Raw genomic sequence first — 25590 nt, forward strand, 5'->3', positions numbered from 1 at the left:
ACCCAGTTATTTGTGACTTGGGTTTTTCTCAAAACAAACAAACAACAAACAAAAAACACCTACCATTCATCCAAGGATCATTTATTTTCTTATTTTTAAAGGGCAGTCACCTACAGGCAAGTTTTCAAACGTCAGTGTCCCTCACCGATTTGTATGTCTTAGTTTTACTGAGATGACTGTGTCCTTGCTTTCAGTGAATTCCTTTCATGATAAAAGTTACTTTTATAACATGCTTACATTATCTTCTGATAAAACAATAAACTTTTTTATTTTCCTCCCTCCCTTGATAATAAAACAGAGCTTATGTAAAAGAGTATAAAAGCACACTTACTTCCAGATTTACAAACAAGTGGAGTTATTTCATCTAGTGGGTGCAGCATGCTGAACATAGTAGGCAACGGTTCTCTAGCAATAAACAAATACACAAACAATCACCAACAAGATAACTATGTACACCTTGGTGCTAAACAAGCAACCAGAAACCTACTGTCACCACCTGAACATGAGAAGCCCTCGTAGGCTCATGTTTGAGCACTTGGTCCCCAACTTGCAGCACTGCTTTGGGAGGCTGTGGAGCCTCTGGGAAAACAGGTCTGAAAGTTTCTGTCCAGCCCTGCTCCCAACCCTCACTTCACTTTCTGACCTGTCAAGATGCACAGAGCCTCTGCCACACAGCCCTCCTAACACACGTTCTGCCCTGCCTTCCCTGAATGAAGGGCTGGAACTGTGAGCAAAATAAATCTTCCTCCCTCAAGGGCTTGTCAAGCATCCTGTCACAGCAATCTCAAAAAGGAACCTTCTAAATTCTTCAAATACCACCTAACGTGGCCTCCTCTGATTTAGTTCTGAAAATATCTTCTTGTAATAATTCTATACATTCACACATAGAAAATGACTGTCCAGGGGAAAAATCTGCAAATAGCAGCCATCACAAGACAGAACCCTGAGAATTGAGATTCAGGCCTAAGACAGTCATTCACTTATCTCTCTTAGTGGCAGTGTGACTATGGTAGCTAAGAAATTAATTCTTTTTTTTTTTTTTTTTTTTTTTAAAGATTTATTTATTATGTATACAGTATTCTGCCTGCGTACCAGAAGAGGGCACCAGATCTCATTACAGATGGTTGTAAGCCACCATGTGGTTGCTGGGAATTGAACTCAGGACCTCTGGAAGAGTAACCAGTGCTCTTAACCTCTGAGCCATCTCTCCAGCCCAAGAAATTAATTCTTATACTTGTTCATAAAGGGGTACATTTTTAAAAAGAAGAGAAAAATACTTCAAGTAATTAAGTCTGCAATTTTCAGAAAATCAGAGGAGGAAATGCACTGGTTTTCTATGAAAGCAGAGATTAAAAGCTGCACACAGCTCTAGCACAGTGATCATCTGCTTTTGCACACCGTGTGTGCTCTGTGCGCTCCTCCTCAGTAAGCTCACAGTTTACATGGAGGTGAGGCAGGTGCACTATCAACAGGTATCCACCACTGACTGAGCACTTAACAGACACTGGGCCCTCTGTGAGAGTCTGCTATACCCCAAGAGATAACCACTAACAGTCCTGTAACAAATAAGGAAATGAAAACTAAGAAAGTGATGATATGTCCAAAGTAGCACAATGAAGACATGGCAGAGATAATAACCAAATCCTGTCAATAAGCTATTGTTTAATGTTACTAAGGAGACAACAGGGCAATGAAGTGTTGATAAGTAGTCACAGCTGCACTCAAACTGGCATGAAAATGGTTTTTTTTGTTTTGTTTTGTTTTTTTGTTTTGTTTTTCGAGACAAGGTTTCTCTGTGTAGCTTTGAGCCTTTCCTGGAACTCACTCTGTAGCCCAGGCTGGCCTCGAACTCACAGAGATCCGCCTGGCTCTGCCTCCCGAGTGCTGGGATTAAAGGCCACCACCGCCCGGCCATGAAAATGTTTTAATACTATGCTGTGAACATGGACATCATCAGCACCCCAAACATTTAGGTTAACAAGTTTACTTCAGAATCAACACTAAAAAAGCCCAAGAAATAATATTATGAACAGAATAAATTGAATACCTAGGTACACTTGGAGGCACCTCATGTGAAGAACTGCTTCGTTCAAACAGCAAACCATATTTAGTGGCCCAAACATTTGCCACCTATCAATAAGAGTGAGGGGAACAGAAGTAAGAGAACAACAATTTAAGAAAAGTTTTCAGGAAACATGACAGAACACTCAATTTTCTTTGAATTTACTGAGAGCTTTCAAAGTAACATGATCACAAACTACAGTACTTCAAAATGTATGATTCTTAACAAGAACTCTAAGACAAAAATCAAACCCACAGAAGAGGTGCTCAGTGTGAAGTTGCTGCCAACGTTGGTACCAACACCAGAGTATAATAAAACTTTAATAGCACTGAGCATTAAAAGATGATGCATTGCCCAAAGAAAAAAGCCCAATATTATTCATACACCTACTATAATAAAGCCAAAATTATTTCTCAAATATTATTAAACTGACAAACATCTCATACTATAATTTAATTTACTTCACCAAAACACTGTTTTTGTAGAAAGGATAGGCACACGGTGAATTAAAACTACTAAGTACAAATAACACCCTTCACACATACCAAGATCTACATAAAAATCCACTACACACAAGCTCTACCAAAACACACAGAAAACTTTCAAGCACTCCAGTTTACCTGAAATGGTAAGGATGCTATATAATCCTTCCCATCTACGCTGTGCATGTTCATACATGAGCTCTGTAATATACATATGCATTTCTCTACCTCATGGCTCTCTGAAAGGAATAGGTACAGGATTTATGGGTTATTTTCCTGCTAAAGAGTTCAATCCAAACAGCAAAAGCTCGTCAATGCATAATGCAAAACTTTTAAGTTAAAACACTATGACTAAGAGTTGCTTATAAACATATCACACAGTGAAATAAATATTTGGAATCATGGGAAATAAGATTTCATAAAGAAACTTACTGTGGATCTTTTCAGATTTATCCTGTGATGTAATGAAGTCACACCACAATGCCTAAAACCAAAACAAAATGCTTGTCTAAGAAAATTACAGCTAAATAATCATCTGCCAGCTAATGACATCAGTAACAAAGATATTACCATAATACATTTCCTCAGCTCAATATAGATGTATTTTTATATATATATACATATGCATACCATGGAAACAAACAAGAGTAACAAAAAGTGAGATTAGAACACTTAATATCACATAGTCTAAGATGACTTATGTTTGTAATTAAATCTTAAGAGAAAGGAAAATAAAACAATAAAAGACTCAGTTGATACAAGTCTTGCAATTAAGCTCAAATATCAGCTCGGCCTGTGTAAATCCTACATCCTATAAAAGCAAGGATTATGTTGAGAGTTTAAAAGTGACTTAGCAACTGATCTCAGACTCTTTATGCTCACATTAAAAAATGTTTAGAAAACATCTTCCTCTCTATTAATGCCACTAAACTGTACATTTGAAAATGGTTTAAAGCATAAATTTTATATTGTGTATTTATAGTCTGCCATAATCCTAAAAAATAATAAAATGCCACTAAATAATTTTAATTTAAAAATTAAAGATGTTCTCTTTTTGTTTGTTTGCTTTTGAGACAGGGTCTCACTGTAGATCTGCCTAGCCTGGAACTTACTATGTAAACCAGGCTGGCCTCTGCCTCCCAAGTACTAAGATTAAAAATAATACTCTAATTAATCACCTAACAGTAAATCCTTCTTTTAACTTTTCCAACTCAACCAAAAAAAAAAAGACAGAAAAAAAAACTTTTACCTCATTTTTTAGAACCAGAATTCAAACAAAGTTCATTTAAAAAGGTTCAAAAACATTGCATTTGGCCTGGCATTGGTAGCCCATCCCTGTAATCACAGCACTAGAAAGGCTAAGGCAGGGGACTGCCCATTTTAGGACAGTCTGAGCTCTACAGTTTCTGTTGAAGAAAAAAGGAGTTTGGTGATGTCATTTAGTGCCTGCTGTCCAGAACAGTCCTTTCCCTCCCTGATTCACTTTTAAAGAGACCAGAATGTAAACATTTCCAAATTCTGGATTCATCTAGCTACTAATTTCCCTATTCTTTTCTTTTAATCTTTTTATTATGAAAATTTTCAAATACATACACAAAGAAACACAATGTATCCCCATCTACCAGCTTCCATAATTATCAGCCTTCAGTCATTCTTTTTTTATTTTATTTTTTGAAACAAGGTCTCTCTACAGAGCCCTGGCTGTCCTGGAACTTACTACGTAGCCCAGGCTGTCCTCAAATTCACAGAGATCTGCCTGCCTCTGCCTCCTGAGTGCTGGGACTGGGGACATATACCACCACACTGAGCCTTTGTTCTTTTTTATTATTATTACATTTATTATTGTGCACCACAGCACACCTGCAGAAGTCAGAGGACAACTTGCAGGAGTCAGTTCTCTTCCCACCATGTGGGTCCTGTGGATTCAACTCAGGTTGTTAGGCTTAGCAGAAAGTGCCTTTATCAGCCTAGCAATCTTTTGGCCACAGCCACCACTAAGTAACCTCCAACCCATTCCCCATCTCATGCTATTTTGTAATTTCATCACCTTAGGCCTCAAGTTTACTACAAACTGGAAGCTAGATCTAAATATTCACATTAAATATTTCTCAAAAAAAATAGAGCAAACATATTTTTTTTTCTGTGTCACAGCTAGCTGAAAGTACAAAACATCCTCTACCCTACTATAAGTTACACCAAACTCAACCACTTGGCTGAGCCAGAGACCAAAAACAACTTCAAAGAAAAGATACATTTGTTTACTAATATTCAGCAAGTAATACCATCCTTACTGGCATGGTATCATCCTTTTCCGCAATGATGATAACCATTACAACCTTGCCTGAACTGATTAGCACACTAGAAGCTACAAAATGATTTCTGCTTCTACCCTTTATTTTACATTTATGGGTTGGTATTCTTCAATAAGTTAAGAATTTCCTTCATCAAATAGATAAATCACTTATCTTCCTAAAATAGTAAGTGCTTAATTTCTTCAATCAATTTTCAGAAACTGGTTCCAACAACCACTACAATAGTAGCAAATTAGACTGAATTTCCTTTCACTATGAATCCAGTAATTTTAATGTACTCAATATCTGGAAATGAATTATAGTAATCGTGTTTTTTAAGGTCACATAGCGTTGTACTGGTAACAGATCTCAAGGTCCACTTCTAGTGTGAACATACTACTATACGAAGTGCAATGTGTGCATGTGTAAAAGAGCTTGTCCAGCATATAGAAGGCCCTAAATTCAGTCCTCAGGACAAAAACAACAGCAATATAAATAAAAGATTGTGCCAGGTGTGGTGGTGCACACCTATCATCCCAGTACTCTGGAGGCTGGGGCAGGAGGATCTCAAGTGCCAGGGCAGCCTGGGCTACAGACCCTGTCATGATGAATAAAGGGAGAATCTCACTTTCCTGTCAGTCTCTTCACTACATGACATAATGTACACTCCCAGGACTGCCACACTGCTTTGTCATCTGTTACGATTTAAAACACAAGCTTCTTTCCAAACAGATCCACACTCCTATGAATCAGTTAACAGACTGTATAAACTCGCTGAGCTCACCTGCTGGACAGTGCTGTCCACTGTGAACGCTTTGTACACGGCCAGCGCCTGGCTTTTACTCCCTTTGCTCCAGATAACCATGTTCCCAGCCACATAGAGCTCCTCATCGTAGTCGGCCGCATCTCCAATCTCACTCACACCTTTTCTTAACTGCCAGCTTTCCTGAAAAATTAACACACAGGACATGCTCAAGCACTTCCTTTGTTTTCAATAGACTGGAGTAAGATTTGCCTGTGGATTAAGACTCAGTCCCACACTAACTCCTAAAAAGATTGTGGTACACAGATGGGCAAAGTGTGTGAATTACCTGAGGTAACTTAAGAGAGGTGAGAGAGACGCTTCAGTGGTGAAGAGCACTGGCTGCTCTTCCGCAGGACCCAGGTTTGAGTCCCAGCACCTAACAAGGTATCTCACAACTGTCTCTAACTCCAGTTCCAAGAGATCTGACACCCTCTTCTGACCTCTGTTGAAACTACACACAGATGGTGTATAGACACACAAGAAGGTAAAACACCCAGTTTTTTAAAAACTGAATCAAAAATTCTCTGTACTAAGTGCTTTATTTTATACTTCTATGTCCCCTGTATTATTCTGCCAAAAACACAGGCAAGCAAAAAGTGTGTCTTACATATAGATCATAAAATAAAATACATCCTTGAGAAGAAATTAAAAGTGTGTATTAAATATAATGCAGAGTAGAAAAGAGCCAGTGAGGTCCACGTGTGACTCAATGGAGGACTTGATACAGTGTAGACGTCCCTGCTTCACAGCTGCAAATACATTCACCATTTTCCCCTTGTCCCACCCACAAGATGAACGGAAGACAGAAAGTTTCTAACTACGGACATTCCAAGAGATTTGATTTCAAAGATATATGAAGATTAAGCAAAGGAGAGGAGAGGTACAGCTCAGTGTTTGCCTATCAAGACCATAACCTTGGCTTGACCTACCAAAAACAAAAAACAGAAAAAGGGGGACCGGAGTACACACACAGAAACTAGTCTGTTCCGGCATTCTGACACTGTTGTTTTCTGACACACTTTTGCATCTTATCTCCATAACTAAGAAGCACTACTTTGCCAGGCATGGTGGTACGTATCTCTAGTGTCAGTACTCAGAAGATTGAGACAGAAGGATCAAAAGTTCAGGGTCAGTCTGGGCTACTTAGTGAAGCCACATCTAAAAAAAAAAAAAAGGTATTACTACTCTAATACTCTTATGTGACATCAGCCCCCCTTCTAGAAAAACATGTTACAGGTACCATTTCTATGTGACATCAGCCCCCTCTTTGAGAAAAACGTGTTGCAGTATCATTTCTAATCTCTAACATTTAGTCATATGAAGTGAATAAAGTTTAAAATGAGCCATGACTGCAGTACTTAACCCTCATTACAAGTTATGTAGTATGCCCAAGAAGGCGGTGCTGACTGAAATTACCAAACATGAGCCTTTAAAGTCCAAGTGCCAACATACACGTATGTCTCACGTAAATCTAGGTAGCTTTAAGTTACAAGTAGATTATTCACGCTATATTTCAAAAATATGATGAGCATATTTATAAAACCTTCTGTTTCTCATGGATTGTAACCTCCTGAAGAGATCCCACCAAGCCAGCTGCACCATCAGAGGACCATAATTCAGAGGCTGGCTGCAGCTGACGAAGCTGAAGGTTCAAAGCATTAGGGTGGTTCTTGCAGTGGTCGCGACCGAAAGGAACGAATTCCTGCAAATCCCCGGCTGCAATCATCGTTGCCCTTTCTTCAGAGAAGTTCGACATGGGTTCCAAATATCAACATTATTTCTGTAAGAATCCAAACACATTCTCGTCAGGCTGCTAGTCAAAACCAGTTTATTACTACAAAGACCTGGGTGGAGCTATGGCAGAAACATGCCAGTCCACCTCACAAATATTTCTATGCACAGTGAAGAAGGGATGGCTAACAACATCCTAACATTCTGTGGTGAGGTATGTAAGGTGGGTGTGGGTTCTGTCTCGGACAAAACCTCTACAATAAAAATGGGTGTCATGGCATTACATTTAAATCACAATACCCAAACATGGCTCAAAACAAGCATCTGATATCAGCACTATCACCAACCGTTAGTGTTTGAAATGACACTCAAGATTAACAATGTCCTAACTAAATTTGACTTGAAGCTCTCAAGTCAAACTGAAGCTTCTCTGAAGTCTTTTGGGTATCGGTCTTTTTGTTTGTTTGCTTTTTACAAACACCTCAAAGTCTCTACAGAGCCCTCTAAAGCTATAAAGCCTTTTTTTTTCTTTTTTTTGCTGTGAATTAAATGCCATCCCTGAGATGATTATGTCCAAAAACGGGAGCGAGCTTCTTTTCCACCTCCTAGAAACAAACCAGTATTGAGAACAGCTCAACCTGAAACAGAACCCAAAATGCCTTATAAAACGTGTAAGAAATTCCAAAATGTGGCTGGCTTTTTCAAACTCTACTCAACAAAGTAGCCGACATTAAAGAACCTGGAGGCCTTATCCAACTTTTCCTTGTGCGATTATGTTAATTTCACTGTCTTATACCTTAAAACAAACCTCCAGGGTTATTAATTACAGCATCATTTTCACAGTTAGATGTCTTTCAGCCTCCAAAGCCTCATACTTCATACTTTCACCGTTCTCCCAAGATTATTAAACGTGTTACTCGTGACGAGCCACATAAAAGTACCGAGCTGACATGCTACAACTATAAAACTGTCGTTAATGGTTACTAGGAACATATGCAAACAGTGGAACCCAGAGTTGTATTTCTACAAAAAAAAAAATAGGCTTTCCCGTGCTTTGAAGTAAACCGCGCTAGAGGTAGCGGCCCGCGAATCTGGCGCAGGGCGCGTCGGGCGCACCCCGGAAAGCCCAGTCTGAGACTAGGGGCTCCCTCACCCCAGCACGCCCCGGGGAGCTCGGCCCTGGGGTCACCGGGTGCAGCGACACCCCGACACCAAGTCGCAGCAATGCGCTCCCCAGCCCGGCCCGCACCTGAGTGACTCGGGACGCGTCAGGCGCTTGAGAGCCCCGGCTGCTCCCCGGAGACACAGGGGCCGCGGAGGCCCGAGGGCAGCGGCAGGTCCGTCACGATGGCTCCTCGGCCGCCACAGTGTCTCATCCCTTGTCCCTCACTAATTCGGGGGGGGGGGGGGGGGAAATGGGCCGCAGCGGGGAACCGAAGGCGGAGAGGGAGAACTCAAGTAGAAATCTCCATCTTCGATTTCCCGGCCTGCCTCGCGCTGGGGCAGGGCCACGCAGGGACGCGCGGCAGCGGGGCGGGGCTAGCGCCTGCGCAGTTAAAGAAGGCGCCTGAGCGAGGGCCTACAATCCCATGACGTCACCTCTTTGCTAGCCCCGGTCTCTGAGATCCCGAACTGCCTTCTCAATTGTGTTATGTTGGGTAATTTTTCTGGATGGTTGCGTTTCCTCCTCATCTCAAAAAGAGATGTGTGCCTCCCGACGGAAGAATGGGAGCGCAAGGGAGGCCGCTGGTTTTCTCAGGAATGCTAGCAAAGCACAGGAAATCACACCCCACCCACCCAAAATGGGTTCTAATTGCTTGGTATCTATGAGTTTAATTAAAAAAAAAAAAAAAATGGTGAAGCCTCTCACTGCCTAAAGAATAAAGTTCCAGTCCTCTTCTTTGCCCAGAAACACAGTTAGCTGGGATTTGATGCCTTCGCTATAGGTGTCTATTGTGATACACACCTTGATATTTTCGTTCATTCTCATCCCTTTACTTGGTTGAGTGAGGCTGCACTCCAACACGAAGGAGTTTCTCTTAGAATTTGGTGACTGGAATGCCTTTTTAGCTGAGTATTTAAAAATAGGCCCTCCCAGCATTACAAGTATTCCTTACAGGGTCCAGGCTCTTCTCATACTTCATATACACCTAGCACCACCACCAGCAGCAACAGCAGCAGCCCCGCACCCTATCCTAAGCCTGAACTTCACTTCGATTCCCCTTGCCTGGGTATTCAAAAACAGTCAAATTAACAACTACATTTCACATGCATTGCTCCAATCCTTTATTCCTTCCCACAAACCCTATCATCCTATGAAGTTCTTTCTATCCCCAACAGGGCTTTCTAGAAGAACCAAGAGAAGAGCACACTTAAATTGCCTCTTGAAGTCTTGCTGCTTCCCTTTTCCATCTCCTCTACCTCTTGTTCCACCACAGTCTACGAGCCCTATCAACCCTACCAGTAGTCACTCAGAGTAGAAGGGTACCCCACTCTCCAGGATGCTCTGTGTAACCAGGCCAGTGTCATACCCCTTGAGACTATGGTTTCTTCTACCACTGCCATTGCCACTTGGACATGAGGGCATTTAACAGAAATGAAAAACAAGAGCCAGCTAAGGTAGCACATGATCAGTTCCTAGCACCCAGGTTTGGCAGTTCATAACCGTCTCCATGGGCACCTGCAAGCCTGAAATCCCAGCACTCAGGAAGTGAGACAGAAGGTTCAGGAGTTCATGGTCATCCTCAGCTATATAGAAAGTTCTAGCCCAGCTTGGGCTATGTGAGACCCTGTCTCAAACACAATAACAACAACAAATCCATTTAAGGAAAAACAATCCAAAAAGTGGAAACAAAAGGTGTCAGGAATGACATCTTTGGGGAGATAAAGTTGACAATATTCTTGAACTGACTATCTTGATGAGAGAGTTAATATAGTGAGGGACTGGAGCTTGACTTTGGAAGACGTCTGAGAAGACATGCAAATAAACTGTAACAGATTGTAACTATTAATAATTCAGGGGGGAAGCCGGGCGGTGGTGGCGCACGCCTTTAATCCCAGCACTCGGGAGGCAGAGCCAGGCGGATCTCTGTGAGTTCGAGGCCAGCCTGGGCTACCAAGTGAGTTCCAGGAAAGGCGCAAAGCTACACAGAGAAACCCTGTCTCGAAAAACCAAAAAAAAAAAAAAAAAATTCAGGGGGGAGAAATGAACAGATTTGGAGAGCTCAGATCAACTGATTTCAGGAAGTACTTAATATTAAACCTCAGGGTATCTACATGAGTGACTTGCAGGGGGAAAGGTAGACACAGATTCTGGAGCAGATAGAGTTGGAAACTTAATATGAATATAATAAACTGGCTGAGGTAGTGAGGAGAGGGGTAACAGAATCTCCCTATATAGCTCAGGCTGGCCTCAAACTCACACTCTTCGTGCCTCAGCAGCCAAGTGCTGAGGTTACAGGCTATGCCATCATGTCAAGTTTTCTCTCCCCAATTTCTTTTGATTTCTAGAAGGATTCAAGACTTAGATGCAAAGATGCCTTGTTTTCCCAATGAGTTACTATCAAAACCAAGCAAAATTCCTCCAAAACTGACTTTGGAGGGGAAAATGTTGGGAGGGATAAGAGAGAATGTGGGTGGAATTCATCAAAATACATTATATGCGTGCATAAATATAAACAAATCTTTTTAAGTAAATAAAAATGCTTCCTTCTGCCCTGGGAAGATGACTCTGTCTTTTCTGTTTATTTATTTATTATTTGTGTGTGTGTGTGTGTGTGTGTGTGTGTGTGTGAATGTGGAGGTGGGGCACACAGGTAGTATGGCACACACGTGGAGGTCAGAGTTCTGTTATGGCGCTGGGAACCTAACTCAGGTCTTCTGAAGGAGCAGCGAGCTTGCTTAACTGCTGAACCAGCTCTCCAGCTCTTAGTAGCTCCTTCACACAATGTGGAAGCTCGTGTACACACACACACACACACACACACACACACACACACACACACAAGCTGGATGCTAGTATTTCCAATCCTGTTTTCAGTGCATGATATGAAGTATACATACATGCTACAGTCATTACACACAACAGTTGCAGGAACTTGACCTTCTACTGTACAACTGTGTTTAATGAACAGTGAATCATACACTTTTCTTTTTTCTTTGAGGTGTTTTATTTTTAATTATGTGTATAGGGATGGGGTATGTGTGAGTGGGAGCAGTTGCCTGTGGAGGATAGATGAAGGTATCCTAGAGATGAAGTCCCAGGAGGTTCTGAGGTGGGTGCTGGGAACCAAGCTGAAGCCCTTTTCAAGAGCAGCACATACCCTTAACCGCTGAGCCATCTCTCTGGTCCACCCTGCCACGCTCTTAGTTGTATAATAAATTACAAGTGCCGGACACTGGAAAATCCACTTTGATTTCAGTTCCGTGAAAACACACAACCACCTCATTCTGCAACAACAAACTATGATGCTTGTCTACTTGGACTTCTCATACTTTTTCTAGGACACTAAGAGAATTCTCACCTTGGGCATGGTGGTGCACCCCTGTAAAGCATTTAGGGAGTGGAAGCTGGAAGACCAGAAGTTTAAGGTCATTGTCAGCACTGCCTCGGGAGTTGGAGGCTGGCCTGGGCTACATGAGACTCTGTTTTACAAAGACACACACAAACCAAAATAAATAACTAAGTAAATCTAAAATAAATAACAAAAAGGATTCAGAACATCCAGAACATCCCTTTTCCCAAGAAACCACACATGTTGACTGTTCTCTTCCATAGATTGTTCTGTACACTAAAGACAAAACTTTCTACGGTACTATATCCTTTCTAATAGGATGGGGCTGATAGCTTTCCTTCTAGTAAGTTTTTCAGCTTATCAGGTGGATTATCTTACAGGGTGGGGAATGAATAATCTACAAGATAAAATATCTTTATGCCACTATCACATTCACTATTCTGTGTGCAGTCTTTCACGTGTGCCATTTCACTTTGCAACAACTGCAGAAGCCACTGTGCTGGGAGGATTCCTTCCAGAAGGCCTGGAATCAGCCTGAGCTGTTTGCTGGAGTCCCTGAATGGCATTGAGCCCCAGCCAAGGGCATGAAGCACATTCATTTACAATGTTGCTTTTTAATCATAGTTCTGAGGAGGATCAGGGAGCTCCATACCAACTTGTCAGCATTGTTAATTGAAAACAGTGAGAGAGATGATTTACACCTGGACTCTGCGGCTGAGGCTGCTATTGCCTTAGGACTATGCCTGTGCAGCCAGTAAACAGAAAAATCCCTGATGAGCCTCCATATCAGCCAGTAAACAGAAAAATCCCAGGTGAGCCTCCATATTGGGATCCCTGGGTTCAAAGTATGCCTTGCATCCACCCGTGATCCAAGAAAAGATGCATCTGGTCATTTCTTTATAGAAGGCACTTCACCTTTCTGGGTCTTTTACCTTAGATAGCCTTTGATTATGGTGCACATTTTTTTTTTGTTACTATTGCCCACAGGCGGGCAGAAATGTGAGTGTGGGTGGTATGATTCACCAAAGGAAAACCTGGATGCAGTTACTGAAGGACTATAGTATGAGTTCTGGTTAGATGATAGGCAGAATGGTCCAGGCCTTAGCTGGCACTAGACTCCATAAGATAGAGGTCCCCGGCTGGAGGAGCAATGCATTATCTCAGCAATCCTTTTTTTTTTTTTTTTTTTTGTTTTGTTTTTTTGTTTTTTTTTGTTTTTTTTTTTTGTTTTTGGTTTTTTGAGACAGGGTTTCTCTGTGTAGCTTTGCACCTTTCCTGGAACTCACTTGGTAGCCCAGGCTGGCCTCGAACTCACAGAGACCCGCCTGGCTCTGCCTCCCGAGTGCTGGGATTAAAGGTGTGCGCCACCACCGCCCGGCTCAGCAATCCTTCTTACACATTTGTTTGTGGCTGAAATTAAGTAGGTGGGCTGGAGAGATGGCTCAGAGGTTAAGAGCACTGGCTGTTCTTCCTGAGGTCCTGAGTTCAATTCCCAGCAACCACGTGGTGGCTCACAACCATCTATAATGAGATCTGGTGCCCTCTTCTGGCCTGCAGGTGTACACGCAGGCAGAACATTGTATACATAATAAATAAATAAATTGTAAAAAAAAAAAAAAGAAAGAAAGAAAAGAAATTAAGTAGGTAATGAATGGTCCATAACTTCCTGTAGGAAGCTATACATCTTGGAATTGAGATGTTGAAAACTGAGCCGTTTTTAAGACCTACTTAACAACTGTTCAATTCAGCTCCTGTGTTGGCTAGTTTTACGTCAACTTGACACAAGCTATAGTCATCTGTGAGGAAGAAACCTTGATGGAGAAAATGCCTCCAGAAGATCAGACTGTAGGCAAGTCTGTAGAGCATTTCTTAATAGTGATTGATGAGAACAAGCCCAATGTGAGTGATTCCATCCCTGGGCTGGTGGTCCTGGGTTCTATAAGAAAGTAGGCTAGGCGGTGGTGGCGCACACCTTTAATCCCAGCACTCAGGAGGCAGAGCCAGGTAGATCTCTGTGAGTTCCAGGCCAGCCTAGTCTACAGAGTGAGATCCAGGACAGGCACTAAAACTACACAGAGAAACCCTGTCTCAAAAGGAGGAGGAGGAGGAGGAGGAGGAGGAGGAGGAGGAGGAGGAGGAGGAGAAGGAGAAGGAGAAGAAGAAGAAGAAGAAGAAGAAGAAGAAGAAGAAGAAGAAGAAGAAGAAGAAGAAGAAGAAGAAGAAAGCAGGCTGAGCAAGCCAGTAAGCAGTACTCCTCCATGGCCTCTGCATCAGCTCCTGTGTCCAGATTCCTGCCCTGTTTGAGTTCCTGTGCTGACTTCCTTTGAGGATGAACAGTGATGTGGAAGTGTAAGCTGATTAAGCCCCTCCCTCCCTAAGTTGCTTTGGTCATGGTGTTTCATCACAGGAATAGTTACCCTAACTAAGACAGATCCAAATGAATTACATTAGCTGACACCTACTCCCCCAGGTGGCATGCATTATACTCCCAGCATGGTGTTGAGCACATTGACTAGTCTCTTCTAGGTACTATTTGGCCCTCCCAAGAAACTCCAAGATATTATCCTTCCCTCATAACTTTTGGCATTCCGAGTGGACTCTCTTATGGGCATCATCCTAGTTCCCCAGCAAACTTCAAGAACTTGTCATTTACATCTCCAGTGTGGTACTGAAACCACCAAGAGTTATTTATGGGTAGTGTGAAGGAAGTAGCTATAATGAATGAAACTTTCTAGGGATGAGGGGGAGACCCAGAGGTCTATAGATAAATGTAGCAATCAGGGCTGGTTATAGTCTTGTTAATTAATTCATTTTCTAATGTGTTATTAGCATACATTACTTATATGCAATAAAGGGTTTATTATGAACCCATTACATATGCACATAATATATTTTTATCATATTCACCTTCTGTTACCCTTTTCTATCCCCCTTGGAATACTCTCTTGACATAAAGTTTACGGTCAGAAACTTTGGAGAAGAGGGATGATCTTTGGATGATCTGAAGGTAGCAAGGAGAACCCCACCTCTCAGACTCAAGGACAGCAGGAATGTGAGTGTAGGTGGTATGATTTATCAAAGAAAAACCTGGAAGCAGTTACTGAGGGTTATAGTATGGATTCTGGATGGGTGATAGCCAGAGTGGGCCAGGCTCTAAATGGCACTAGGTTCCATGAGATAAAGCCTCCCTGCTGGAGAAGCCATGCATTGTCTCAGCAACACTTCCTCAGCATCTGTTTATACCTGAAATGGAGCAGGTATTGGTCCATTTATGTGAATGAACAAATGGCTCTCTAGCACTGAAATTAGATTAGGGTCATTTCATGCCACACGGTGATGTGCAATCTGATGTCTAGATCTCCATCAGTGCAGACAGTCAGCTTGTCACAGTGGATGAGGAGACTAGTTGAGGAGGGTGCAGCATTGGGGGAGGGAACGCATGGTGGAACAGAAACAGAAGTAGGTTATAGGTCACCACTCAGAACCATGCTGAAAAGAGCGGAAGGCAGTGGTTAGGATAAAGAACAGGATTTGGGTTTAGAATAAGGTCATTGGGCCAGGGATGTAGCTCAGAGTGCTTGCCCAATAAGTGCAAAAAGCCCTGGGTTTGATCCTCAGCACACAAAGCCAGGTATAGTGGCTACATCTGTAATCCTAGCCCTAGAGATGTGAGGCCGAAGGATCTGAAGTTCAAGGTCATCCTTAGCTATACAGCAAATTTGATGCAGGAGACCCTGTCTCAAAAGGGGGAGGGCTGTCATTCACTGAAGGATGCCTTAACCAACTCTCATGAATGGTCTGGCATAATCCCATTGGGGCCTTTGACTGAAAGTCTTCAGTGGGGCTGGAGAGATAGCTGAGAGATTAGGAGCACTGGCTGTTCTTCCAGAGGTCCTGAGTTCAATTCCCAGCAACCACATGATGGCTCACAATCATCTAAAATGAGATCTGGTGCCCTCTTTTGGCATGCAGGCTGAACACTGTATACATAATAAATAAATAAATCTTAAAAAAAAAAGAAAGAAAGAAAGAAAGAAAGAAAGTCTTCAGCCATGTCACTGATGCGTTAAACATACTTAATACACAGATCATGACCACATTTTATATTGGTTATCGCCTTCTACAATCAGTAGAAATTATTTTCTCTGGCCCTGGATAAACAATGCTACAGGCCCTGAATATTCTCTCCTTTGGCTAGTTAATTAACAGTAGATCTAAGGCTCTAAGCTACATAGGGTCGTTGAAATGTGGGTTCCAGGTCATTGTTGCCCTGTTGAAATTCCTTAAATGTTGCCCACTGGGCATTCTACAAACACAGAAATAGGTATAAGAATATGGAGTCTCATTCTATTTTGTCTCACATTTCTCTTCACATATTTTGGTAACAAGTTGGATATTTGGTAAGTATGAAATTAATACTATAGGATGGACATCTTGCCTTTTAGAGCTTGTCTTGCATGCTTACAGAGGTTTTTATTTTTTATAAAGATTTATTTATCTATTATGTACACAGTATTCTGCCTGCATGTGTCCCTGCAGGCCAGAAGAGGGCGCCAGATCTCATTACAAGTGGTTGTGAGCCACCATGTAGTTGCTGGGAATTGAACTCAGGACCTCTGGAAGAGCAGTCAGTGCTCTTAACCACTGAGCCATCTCTCCAGCCCTATGGAGGTTTTTAAACATAGCTGCAAAGCTCTTTGACACATCTGTCATGAAGAATTTTGGGTCTGTGGCTGCTCTCCACGAAGGCCGCTTAGCCTCTGTGGCTGGGTCACTCAGGGCCATGCAGCCTCTACCCTGCTCACTGGGTTACTCATTCTTGGAGCTCTGAGCTCCCATACCAGACTTTCTCTAAGCTTGTCTAGATCCTTTGGTCCAAAGCCCTTGTCTCCAAAGCATGCCAGTGCAGGCAACAGCTATGACATGAACTAACCTTTAGACCAGGACTTGGCAGACATTGTAAAGAGCTGGATTATACAACTTTGTGAAGCATATACTCTCTGTTACAACTACTCAACTCCGCTGCTTCAGCACAAAATCACACAGTCGGTATCTACATGAACAGCTGTGTTCCAGTAATGCTGATGTGCAAAGCCAGGCCACAGACTCCCAGGTTCTGTGTCTCCGAGGTCATTCTAGGTACTAGCCACTGGAAGGTTGAAGACAGAGACCACCCAGAAAAGATAATCTATTTCTGCTGTCCAAATCCATGAACCTAATGAACTGGCCCAATGCTTCATTTCCACTACATTTGTGGAAGCCTGTAAAACTTATTGTACAAAGAAGGTCTCATTAACAAAGATTTGGAGCTGGGAAGTTGGCTCAGTCGATAAAAGCATTTGTTACTCTTTCAGGGGAACATTTGGTGGCTCACAACTATCTGTTACTACATTCCAGGAGATCCAATACCCTCGTCTAACCTGTACGGGTACCAGGCATACACAACATGCAGTCAAAACACCCACACACATAAAACCAAATAAATAAACCGAAAAAAGAAAGTCAGATTTGTGCTGAACACAGAGGCACACACCTTTAATTCTAGCACCTGGAAGACAGAGCAGTTGGAACTCTGTGAAGTTTATATAGTGAGTCCCATGCCAACTAGGGCTACATAGTGAGACCTTGTCTTTAAAAGAAAATAAGGTGAGATTTAAGCAAGGCATAGTGGCATGCTCATGTAGTTCTAGCTACTCAGAAGGCTAGAGTGTTTGCTGGAGCCAGGAGTTCAAATCCAGCCTGGATGACAGCAAGGCCCTGTCTGTCCTAGGTCGGTTTCCATGGCTGCGATCAACATTGTGACCAAAAGCAACCTGGGAAGAAAAGAATTTATTTCACCTTACAGTTGTAGTCCATCATGAAGGGAAGTCAGGGCCGGGATTCAGTGCAGGAACCTAGAGGCAAAAACTGAAGCAGAGACCATGGAGGAACGCTGTTTCCTGGCTTGCTCCTCCTGGCTTGCTTGGTTTGCTTTCTTACACGTCCCAGGACTATTTATCCAGGGATGGCAGTAAACTGGGCTCTTTTACATCAATCACCAATCAAGGGTCTGTTTAATCCTGTCTTTCTGGTTTGGTGTCTTCCCGCAGGGCTAGAGATACCAGGAGCTGATTGTATCACAGTGCATGTGTGCCTGCCTGTAGTTTTCAGTAATAAGTGCTCTAAATTCATTAGGGTAGTTTAGGCTCTAAAGCAGCCTCATCGCAAAAGAAAACAAGTCATTCCATTTCCTTTCAGAAAGCGTTGTACAAACTGCAAGGTCTCACTCACTGTGGTCGCTAGAAAAAGTACCTTTCGTTTCTTTGTAATTCACAACAGAATTCACAGCCGGCTGCTGCGTCTGAGACCTTCCACCCTTTCCCGCTGCAACGTTGTCCCTTTCCACCCCTGCTCGGCACGCTTTAATCCCCACTCATGCCCCAGCTTCTCTCTCTTAGACTTCTTACAGGATAGGCTTAGTTCTCCCCAGCGAGCCTCTCTGGTGTAGGCTGCAAGCTCCCGACGCCAGGGTCCGCTCTTGCTCCTTGGATTCAGTAGCCTGGAGGACGATCCGGCTCAGCAGGATGTGCGGCCACTGTGGCCACAGCCTCCGGAGCGCTGCTGCTGGGGCCTCTCAAGCCAGTAAAGCCTGGACTGCAGGGTCGCTGCCATCCCAAGGCAGCTGGACCCACTACCCCTCAAAGTTCTGGGGGCTGCATCCTATGCACTCCATTGAACTCTCCCTCTCCTGTTTCCAAGCTCTCCTACCTACTCCTACAAAGTGAGACTCTGAGGTTGCGGGTGGAGGGGGGGTGGGGTGGGGGGGACCCTTTCTCCTCCCGATCATGCTCTTTCTTAGCACCCTCCACTTCCTCTCGATCTCTCCGTCCTTTTAGCCCAAGATAGTGGCCCTTCTTTGCTCTCCACTAGCTCCTTTTCCCACTCCTCCAGCACCTCCCTTCTCGTCTTCCCACACCCTCAGGGCAGGGTAACCTGTTGGGACTGACCCTAGCTCCATTCATGTCTGCCCCGCCCCTCCATCCTCCCTAGGGCTCGGCCCTGGGTCCGCCCCCTCCTCCAGTTCCCTCCTTCTCTTCTGTTTGCCCTGCCTCCTTCCCGCCCCCTGCCCACACCAACCTGCTGGCCCCGCCCGGGCCTGAGCCCCGGGCCCGCCTCCCTCTTCTAACCTAAGACGCCTGCGATCCTCCGCTCGGCGCTGCCACTTCGGCGCCTGCCGCCGGGGCAGCAGGGACTGCGGCGCTACACCAGCGCGCTCGGGCGGCCACCGGCGAGTTCAGGACGTTGGTGGGTCCGTGCATCTGTCCGGAGAGAACTTCCAGATCCGTAGCTCCGCGATGGTTCTGGCCTCACTGCTGCTGGGGCTGCTGCTGCTACCCGCGCCCTGGAGAGGTGAGTGCCGGCTGCGAAGTCTCGAAGGTCTTGCTGCTAACTCCAGCTAGCCGTCGGGGGTTCTGAGGGATCCGCAGCCGGATCATGGGGTGCACGTCCTAGTGGAACCGGCACCAGTGGGCACCAAGGGCTCCTCGTCACCACAGAGGACAGTAAGCCCAGCGGAGCGCTTTGGGAGCACCGAAGTTAGAGCCTGTCTGGAATGCAGCCCTCAGGTCTGGTATGGCATGCGCCAGGAACTTTCCCCTCAACACTGGTGGCCTGGCCGCGCTTTGGCGGGATTTCTGCGGGTCACAGACCAGGGCTTCTAAGGCAATCCCACGCCGCGAACCAGTGAGCGGCTGCGAGAGTTGGGTGTCGCGGTTCGCGTGTAGCGTTGGACTGAGACTGGGTGTCCCGCCTGGGCAAGACTGGGTTTGGCTTCTCCCCTGGGCTCTGGTGAGCATTGTGTTGTGTTGGCCTTCCTTTGCAGGGACACCCTGTGAGTGTAGAGGCCTGGAAAAAAAGCAGAGGGGGACGACACAATCCTTTCACCACTATTACTGTGGAGCAGAATCTGGTGTGTTTGGGTGGCTTCTGCGTTCATCTCGGACCTGCTTAAGTGTTCTCACACGCGCTTCAATATGACACAATGGATTGATAAGCACAAACAAGTACGGCAGGTTTCTCCAACAGATGATACTGAGGCACTTTGTGAAGTGGCTGGAAAAAAAATAATAAACCAGGCTTTACCGAAAGAAAGAGAAGTGAGAGGGTTGGATGTAGTACTGCTAAATCAGCACATTTCAGGTATTGCCCCTGCCTAAAAGGATCAGTTTTCATTCAGAATGTGGTTTTGTCTCTTTTGATCTTTAATCTGGTTGACTAACGTTTGTCTTTTAAGAATACCCGGGAAAGTTCGGTTTACAAGTCTAGCTACAAACCTAAGTCCATTTGCTCAAATGAACATTCTTTGAACAATTCTCTTCTTGCATACTAAATTACATAAGCAATTTGTAGTTTGAGGCAACATGACAATTTGAAACAAACACCAAGAGCCAAAAACAAGCAAAGAACTGAGGCGGCTCTGTTTTCCATCACCAAATCCTTAAAAATTCCTCAGCCTTTCTGCCAGGTCTCTTCTTAATAATCTGCTGCAAGTCGTGTGGATTTTTGCTCCTTGTGCTGGCCCGGCGTGCGGTTCTGGAGGCTGTGAACGTGGTGAGCACAGGGAGAGTAATAGGAACAAAAGTTTTTGTTTAATGTTTTAAAAATCCATGCTTTATTTTCTCCATTTTGAAAAAGGGTGATGAAGTTTTGTAACTGATAAGTTTAGTTAGATAACCAGAGTCTTAAAATGCACACCAAGGAAGAATGGAAGTTTCTCAGTTTTCCTCCTAACAGAATTGGAGCTGCTGAGAAAGGAGCGTTTCAGATACTCCAATCCTTCCTCTCTGCTCAGTCCCAGATGTAGGGGGCGGGGAGGTGGGGTGGCAGGGAGCAGCGTAGGGCGCTTCCTACCTTTCAAGGGAGAATCAGGAGGGAAAGAGGATGGAGAAGTTTGAAAGTGTGTAAAAGTGAAGCCAATCTGATGCCTTAGTCTGGAACTGAGAAGTGTGAACCCTGAGAGCAAACTGGGCTTTTAAAACGGTTGAATTCTTAAATTGATCCTGAAAACAGATATTCCAACAAATTTTAAACAGTTTCCCAAAGAGAACTCCAAGTGGTTCTGTTGCTTTATAGCCATTTTTTTTTTAAACAACCTCCATTTGCTTTTTGGAAATAAGTAGTGTTTAATAAATGAATGAATGAATTTTGTAAAGTTCTTTTAGGTGGTGAGCAAGACATAATTGATTTTACATTAACAAAATCATGCTTTATTTTTTTTAATTTTTCATTTGAACTGTATGGGTGTTTTGCTTACATCTGTGTCTGCATCTTGTGCATGCCTGGTTTCCAAGGGGAGCAGAAGAGGGCATTGGATCCCCTAGAATTCCGGAGTTACAGACACCATGTGGGTGCTGGGAATTGAACCTGGGTCCTCTGGAAGAGCAGCCAGTTCTCTTAACCACTGAGCTGTCTCTCTAGCTCAAAATTATGTTTTTAAGTCTTACTTTTTGAAAGAGTCTCTAGATAACTCTGGTAGGAGGGCTAGTGAGTCACAATAGATTGCCAGGTAGGGAAGATGAGTTGGGACATTAAGCACTCATGTACTCCGGCCACTTCCCACACAACAGCCAGAATGAGCTGTTTCATAACATCCAGGTGTACTGTCCCCAAATGAAACACCCCTCAATGGTTTCCTCTTCCTGGCCAGATTTCCAGCTCTTGTAACGCCTCCCTGAGCCCCGCCTCCCTGAGCCCCGCCTCCCTGTTGGACTCACTTGTAGTCAGTCATCTCCCCCTTGTTGCTGCTGACCTGGTCACCTCTATATCACCTTCTTAGCACTGAACGACTTAAAATAGAAAAAAAGATTTGTTTATTTTTATTTCATGTCTGTGAGTGTTTTGTCTGCACGTGCCTAGATGCACCTATGCATGCCTCGTGCCCACGGAGGCCAGAAGAGAGTGTCTGATGCCCTGCAATTGGAGTTCCAGGAAGTTGGAAGCCACCTGAGTGCTGGCAATGCAGCTGTGAATCCTCTGCAAGGGCAGTGCATACCCTAACCGCTGAGCCATCTCTCCAGTCCCAAAAGCTAATTTAAAAAAAAAAAAATTAAAGCCACAATTTAACAGCTCCTTGACCCGGAGTGCGTTGCTCTGAGTACCTTGACTTTGAATGAAGATCCATAGTTTCATCATAACTCAAAACCCGTGACTCTGGGTTGGACTACATCTACCTGGAGGAAACTCAGGGCGGAACTCTACGGACCTTGGGGAGGTGGTTAAGTCTCAGAACCTCCAGAGTATTTTTGGTACAGTGGGCCACTATGTCATAGAACTGTTGGGTTAGAGCTAGTTTTTGTCAACTCGACACAAACCTAAACATACCGGGGATAAAGGAAGCTCAGTTGAGGAACTGCCTCCAGAAGCTTGGCCTGTGGGTATTTCTACTGCGGTGTTTTCTTAATTGCTAATTGATAACAAAGGGCCCAGGCTGCTGTGGGTGGAACCATCCCTGGCTAGGTGAGCCTGGGCTATAGGAAGCTGAGCAAGCCATGGGGAGGGAACAAGCCAGTAAACAGCGTTCCTCGGTGGTTTCTACTTCAGTTCCTGTCTTGGCCTCCCTTGATCTGATTGACTCACCTGCAAGCCAAATAAACCCTTTCCTTCCCAAAGTGAATTTGGTCAGCATTTTTTAAAAAAGATTTATTTATTTATTATGTATACAGTGTTCTGTCTGCATGTATGCCTGCAGGCCAGAAGAGGGCACCAGATCTCGTTACAGATGGTTGTGAGCCATCATGTGGTTGCTGGGAATTGAACTCAGGACCTCTGGAAGAGCAGCCAGTGCTCTTAACCACGGAGCCATCTCTCCAGCCCCTTGGTCAGCATTTTATCACAGCAACAGAAAAGCAGACTAGGACGTGCTAGAAAAGGTGAAATGAGCTAACAGCACACTATAAATCCTGAACCAATAGCAGTATAATGACCAATGGTTCTCTGTACTTCTACATTCAAATTTGGGGTAGGTTAATTGTTTTTCCTAGATAAAAAGTGTTGAGTGGAAAGTTGTTTGTTTGTTTATTTTCCCTTACTGGATTACTTCCTAAATAAACACTTGAACTATGAGGCTAGAAGGTTCAGAGGTAGCTCAGTTGTTAGAGCACTCATCTAGCATGAACAGTGACCTGGGTTCAATTCCAAGCATTGCATAAACCGGGTATGGAGAGTGGCTTACCAAGCCTCACTCCTGCCTGAAAGGCTACTGGCAGATGACAGCTGCTTGGGGAGAGGGAGTCAATTTTCTTTAGGAGTGTGGCTCTTAGTTAACCATGCTCTAGTGGATAGTCCTACACCCATGTGATACCTGCAGCACTAATTAGACTCAGCAAGTTGTGAAAAATAAATAAAAAGAGGATATGGAGTTGGGAGGGGAGTTAAGACGAGTTAAGGAGGGAAGCAGAGTAGTAGATATCAGAATACATTATATACATGTATAAAATTCTGAAATAATAAGTTAAAAATTACAGAGAGAGAGAGAGAGAGAGAGAGAGAGAGAGAGAGAGAGAGAGAGCTGGCATATACCTACAATCCCAGCAGTCTGAGGCGTAGGCAGGAGAGTCAGAAGTTCAAGGTCATCCTTAGCTACATATCAAGTTTGAGGCTAGCCTAGGCTATATTAGACCTCATCTTCAAAAAAAAAAAAATGATATGAAGGCAGATTTGGGGCCACCCGCTTGCAGTAGCTGGGTGACCTCTGGGTAGTCACTCTGGGTGCCTAAGTCCTTTGCTACTAAGTCCTTTGCTACAGCTCTTTAGGATTTTGCTTCCCATTAGCTCTGGCAGCAAAACCCAACCAGGAGTGGGCTTCCTCGGGATAGACGGGCACTACTAAGCCCTCCTCCTGTCTTCCTTGTGGAGCACAGACTTGACTTGGCACAGGAACAGCTTCCTGTCATGTGCCTCACAGGAAAGCATAAAAATGAGGTCCAATTCTGGCTCCACTTTTCCTATGTAGCTCTATGCCAAAGTGGGTGTGGGTTTGTTTTGGTGTTTTGTTATGTTTTGTTTTGGTTCCGGCTTTTTAAGTTACCGAATCCAGGTCTTTCCTTTCGTTTGGTGGCCTCCACAAGAAAATGAGCATTGTTAATTCTGTGCAAGTATGAGGGTCTGTGTGTAGCTTGGACTGTGGGAAGTGGGGAGGAAGATAGGTCCTGTGTGCCTGCCTTCTTGCTTCCCACTCTGTGGCAGGTACTATCAGGGACCTCTGCTAGCCAGGAGGGAGACCCAACCTCTCTTCCGGTCTCACTCTGAGTATCCATCAGGCCCTGTCCTTAGGTAAGTGGTTACCCTGTGGTTACCCCTTCATTGTGCTTGCTCACATGCCGGCTTCTGAAATGCTGAAGATGCAGCCTGGTAGGGTGGAACATTCCATTCCTATCTGTGGGCTCCTTTTAGGGAACAATGAGACGCTTGTCAACCAAGGGTGTTCTCAGTCACCAGCTCTTGATTTTGCTGTTGTTTGCTTGGTTTTTTTGGTCTATACTTTGATACTTTGGCTTGTGATAGGTGGCAAGTTCTTTACCACAGCAAGAACCCTGGTTTTGTTGAGACCCCACACTCCGCTCCATCTGCATTTTGGGCAGATGGAAGCCTGTTGCTCGCCTTCCCCTGGCCTCTGTCTGTTGGTGGGACCCAGTGGATGTGTGTGTACTTGAAGTCCCAGGCAGCCTTGTCCCAGTCACCTCCTCAGGCTCCAGTGTTTTAGTGACGAAGGAAAGATGATTGTGTCTTGAACAGACTCATCGAGAAATCTACAGTTACCTCCAAAGTGTGTTATTTTTTTTCCTTCTTGCCTGTTCATCTGTCATCATTTGACTCAAAGGTCAAATGAATCTTCTGGAAGTCTTGAGGTGTCAGAGGGATAGATGGGGCAGAGGTAAGAAAAGAGCAAAAACAGAGATTCTGGCTTTTGTGTAGGCCAAGGTCATGCGCAAGAAGTTTTATATCTAAAACCAAGATGCTCCGTTGGTTTGCTTTGGAGAAAGCCCATTTAATTTTGTTAGCTCAGCGATGGGTTTTTCTGGCAATCCATTTGATGTGTCTATGTTTCTCTTTGTACTCAGAGCCTTACAGATATCTCAGTTGGTCTCTTCAGAGGGGCTGTCTAGCCCAGCATGATGTGATCAATACAGAGTTGGTATCCCATTCAGTTCCTCTCTGGAGGGACAGCGCACAGCTCACAGGCCTCAGGTTTGTAATTAGGCAAACACTCTGATAGAGATCCCTTTTCTGGCAGACACATCCAACACCTACGTGGTTCAGTCACACTCAGAAAACATGCAAGTGAGTTATCAAACATCTCTCTCTCTCTCTCTCTCTCTCTCTCTCTCTCTCTCACACACACACACACACACACACACACACACACACACACACACACCTCAATGTTTGAAGTAAGTTTGCAGTTTTGTGTTGGGCTTCATTCATAGCTAACCTGAGCCACATTCGCCGACTAGCCATGGGTTGGATACCCCGAAGCTGCTTGCCCTTGCAGGCTCTAATTACCTCAGCATCCAGGGACTCTAGACATGGTAGGATCTGCCTTAGCTACACTCTCTCCTCATTAGATACACAAAGGAAAGCCTTGTTTGTTTTGGAGAAAGTGTTGTTTTCCTATCTTAAGCCTTCAGGGCTTCTAGTCAAAGCTACCAACAGCAGTCTGGCCTCGTTA

General features: G+C 44.1%; 2 protein-coding genes across 3 annotated transcripts in view; one reads left to right on the forward strand and one right to left on the reverse strand.

Annotated features, from left to right (window-relative positions):
- Positions 1-17823, reverse strand: part of Anapc1 (anaphase promoting complex subunit 1) — an 85132-nt gene extending 67309 nt beyond the window's left edge. Inside the window, exons 1-7 of one of the 2 annotated variants that reach the window (XM_059261388.1) lie at positions 17729-17823; positions 7184-7420; positions 5620-5781; positions 2977-3028; positions 2683-2783; positions 2048-2130; positions 332-405 (exon numbers count right to left, since the gene is read on the reverse strand). In XM_059261388.1, coding sequence (XP_059117371.1) covers positions 332-405; positions 2048-2130; positions 2683-2783; positions 2977-3028; positions 5620-5781; positions 7184-7396 — 685 coding nt within the window. In that variant the 5' untranslated portion in view covers positions 7397-7420; positions 17729-17823. Of the gene's footprint in view, positions 1-331; positions 406-2047; positions 2131-2682; positions 2784-2976; positions 3029-5619; positions 5782-7183; positions 7421-8620; positions 8770-17728 lie in introns of those variants that run through there. The other variant, XM_059261387.1, reaches the window with a different exon arrangement.
- Positions 17824-19057: 1234 nt separating this feature from the next.
- The window catches only part of Mertk (MER proto-oncogene, tyrosine kinase), a 104377-nt gene continuing 97844 nt past the window's right edge, over positions 19058-25590 (forward strand). The window contains exon 1 of the mRNA XM_059261389.1: positions 19058-19274. Coding sequence (XP_059117372.1) covers positions 19220-19274 — 55 coding nt within the window. The 5' untranslated portion in view covers positions 19058-19219. The remainder of the gene's footprint in view (positions 19275-25590) is intronic.

The sequence above is a fragment of the Peromyscus eremicus genome, chromosome 4 (assembly GCF_949786415.1).
Source record: "Peromyscus eremicus chromosome 4, PerEre_H2_v1, whole genome shotgun sequence".
Lineage (NCBI taxonomy): Eukaryota > Metazoa > Chordata > Mammalia > Rodentia > Cricetidae > Peromyscus > Peromyscus eremicus.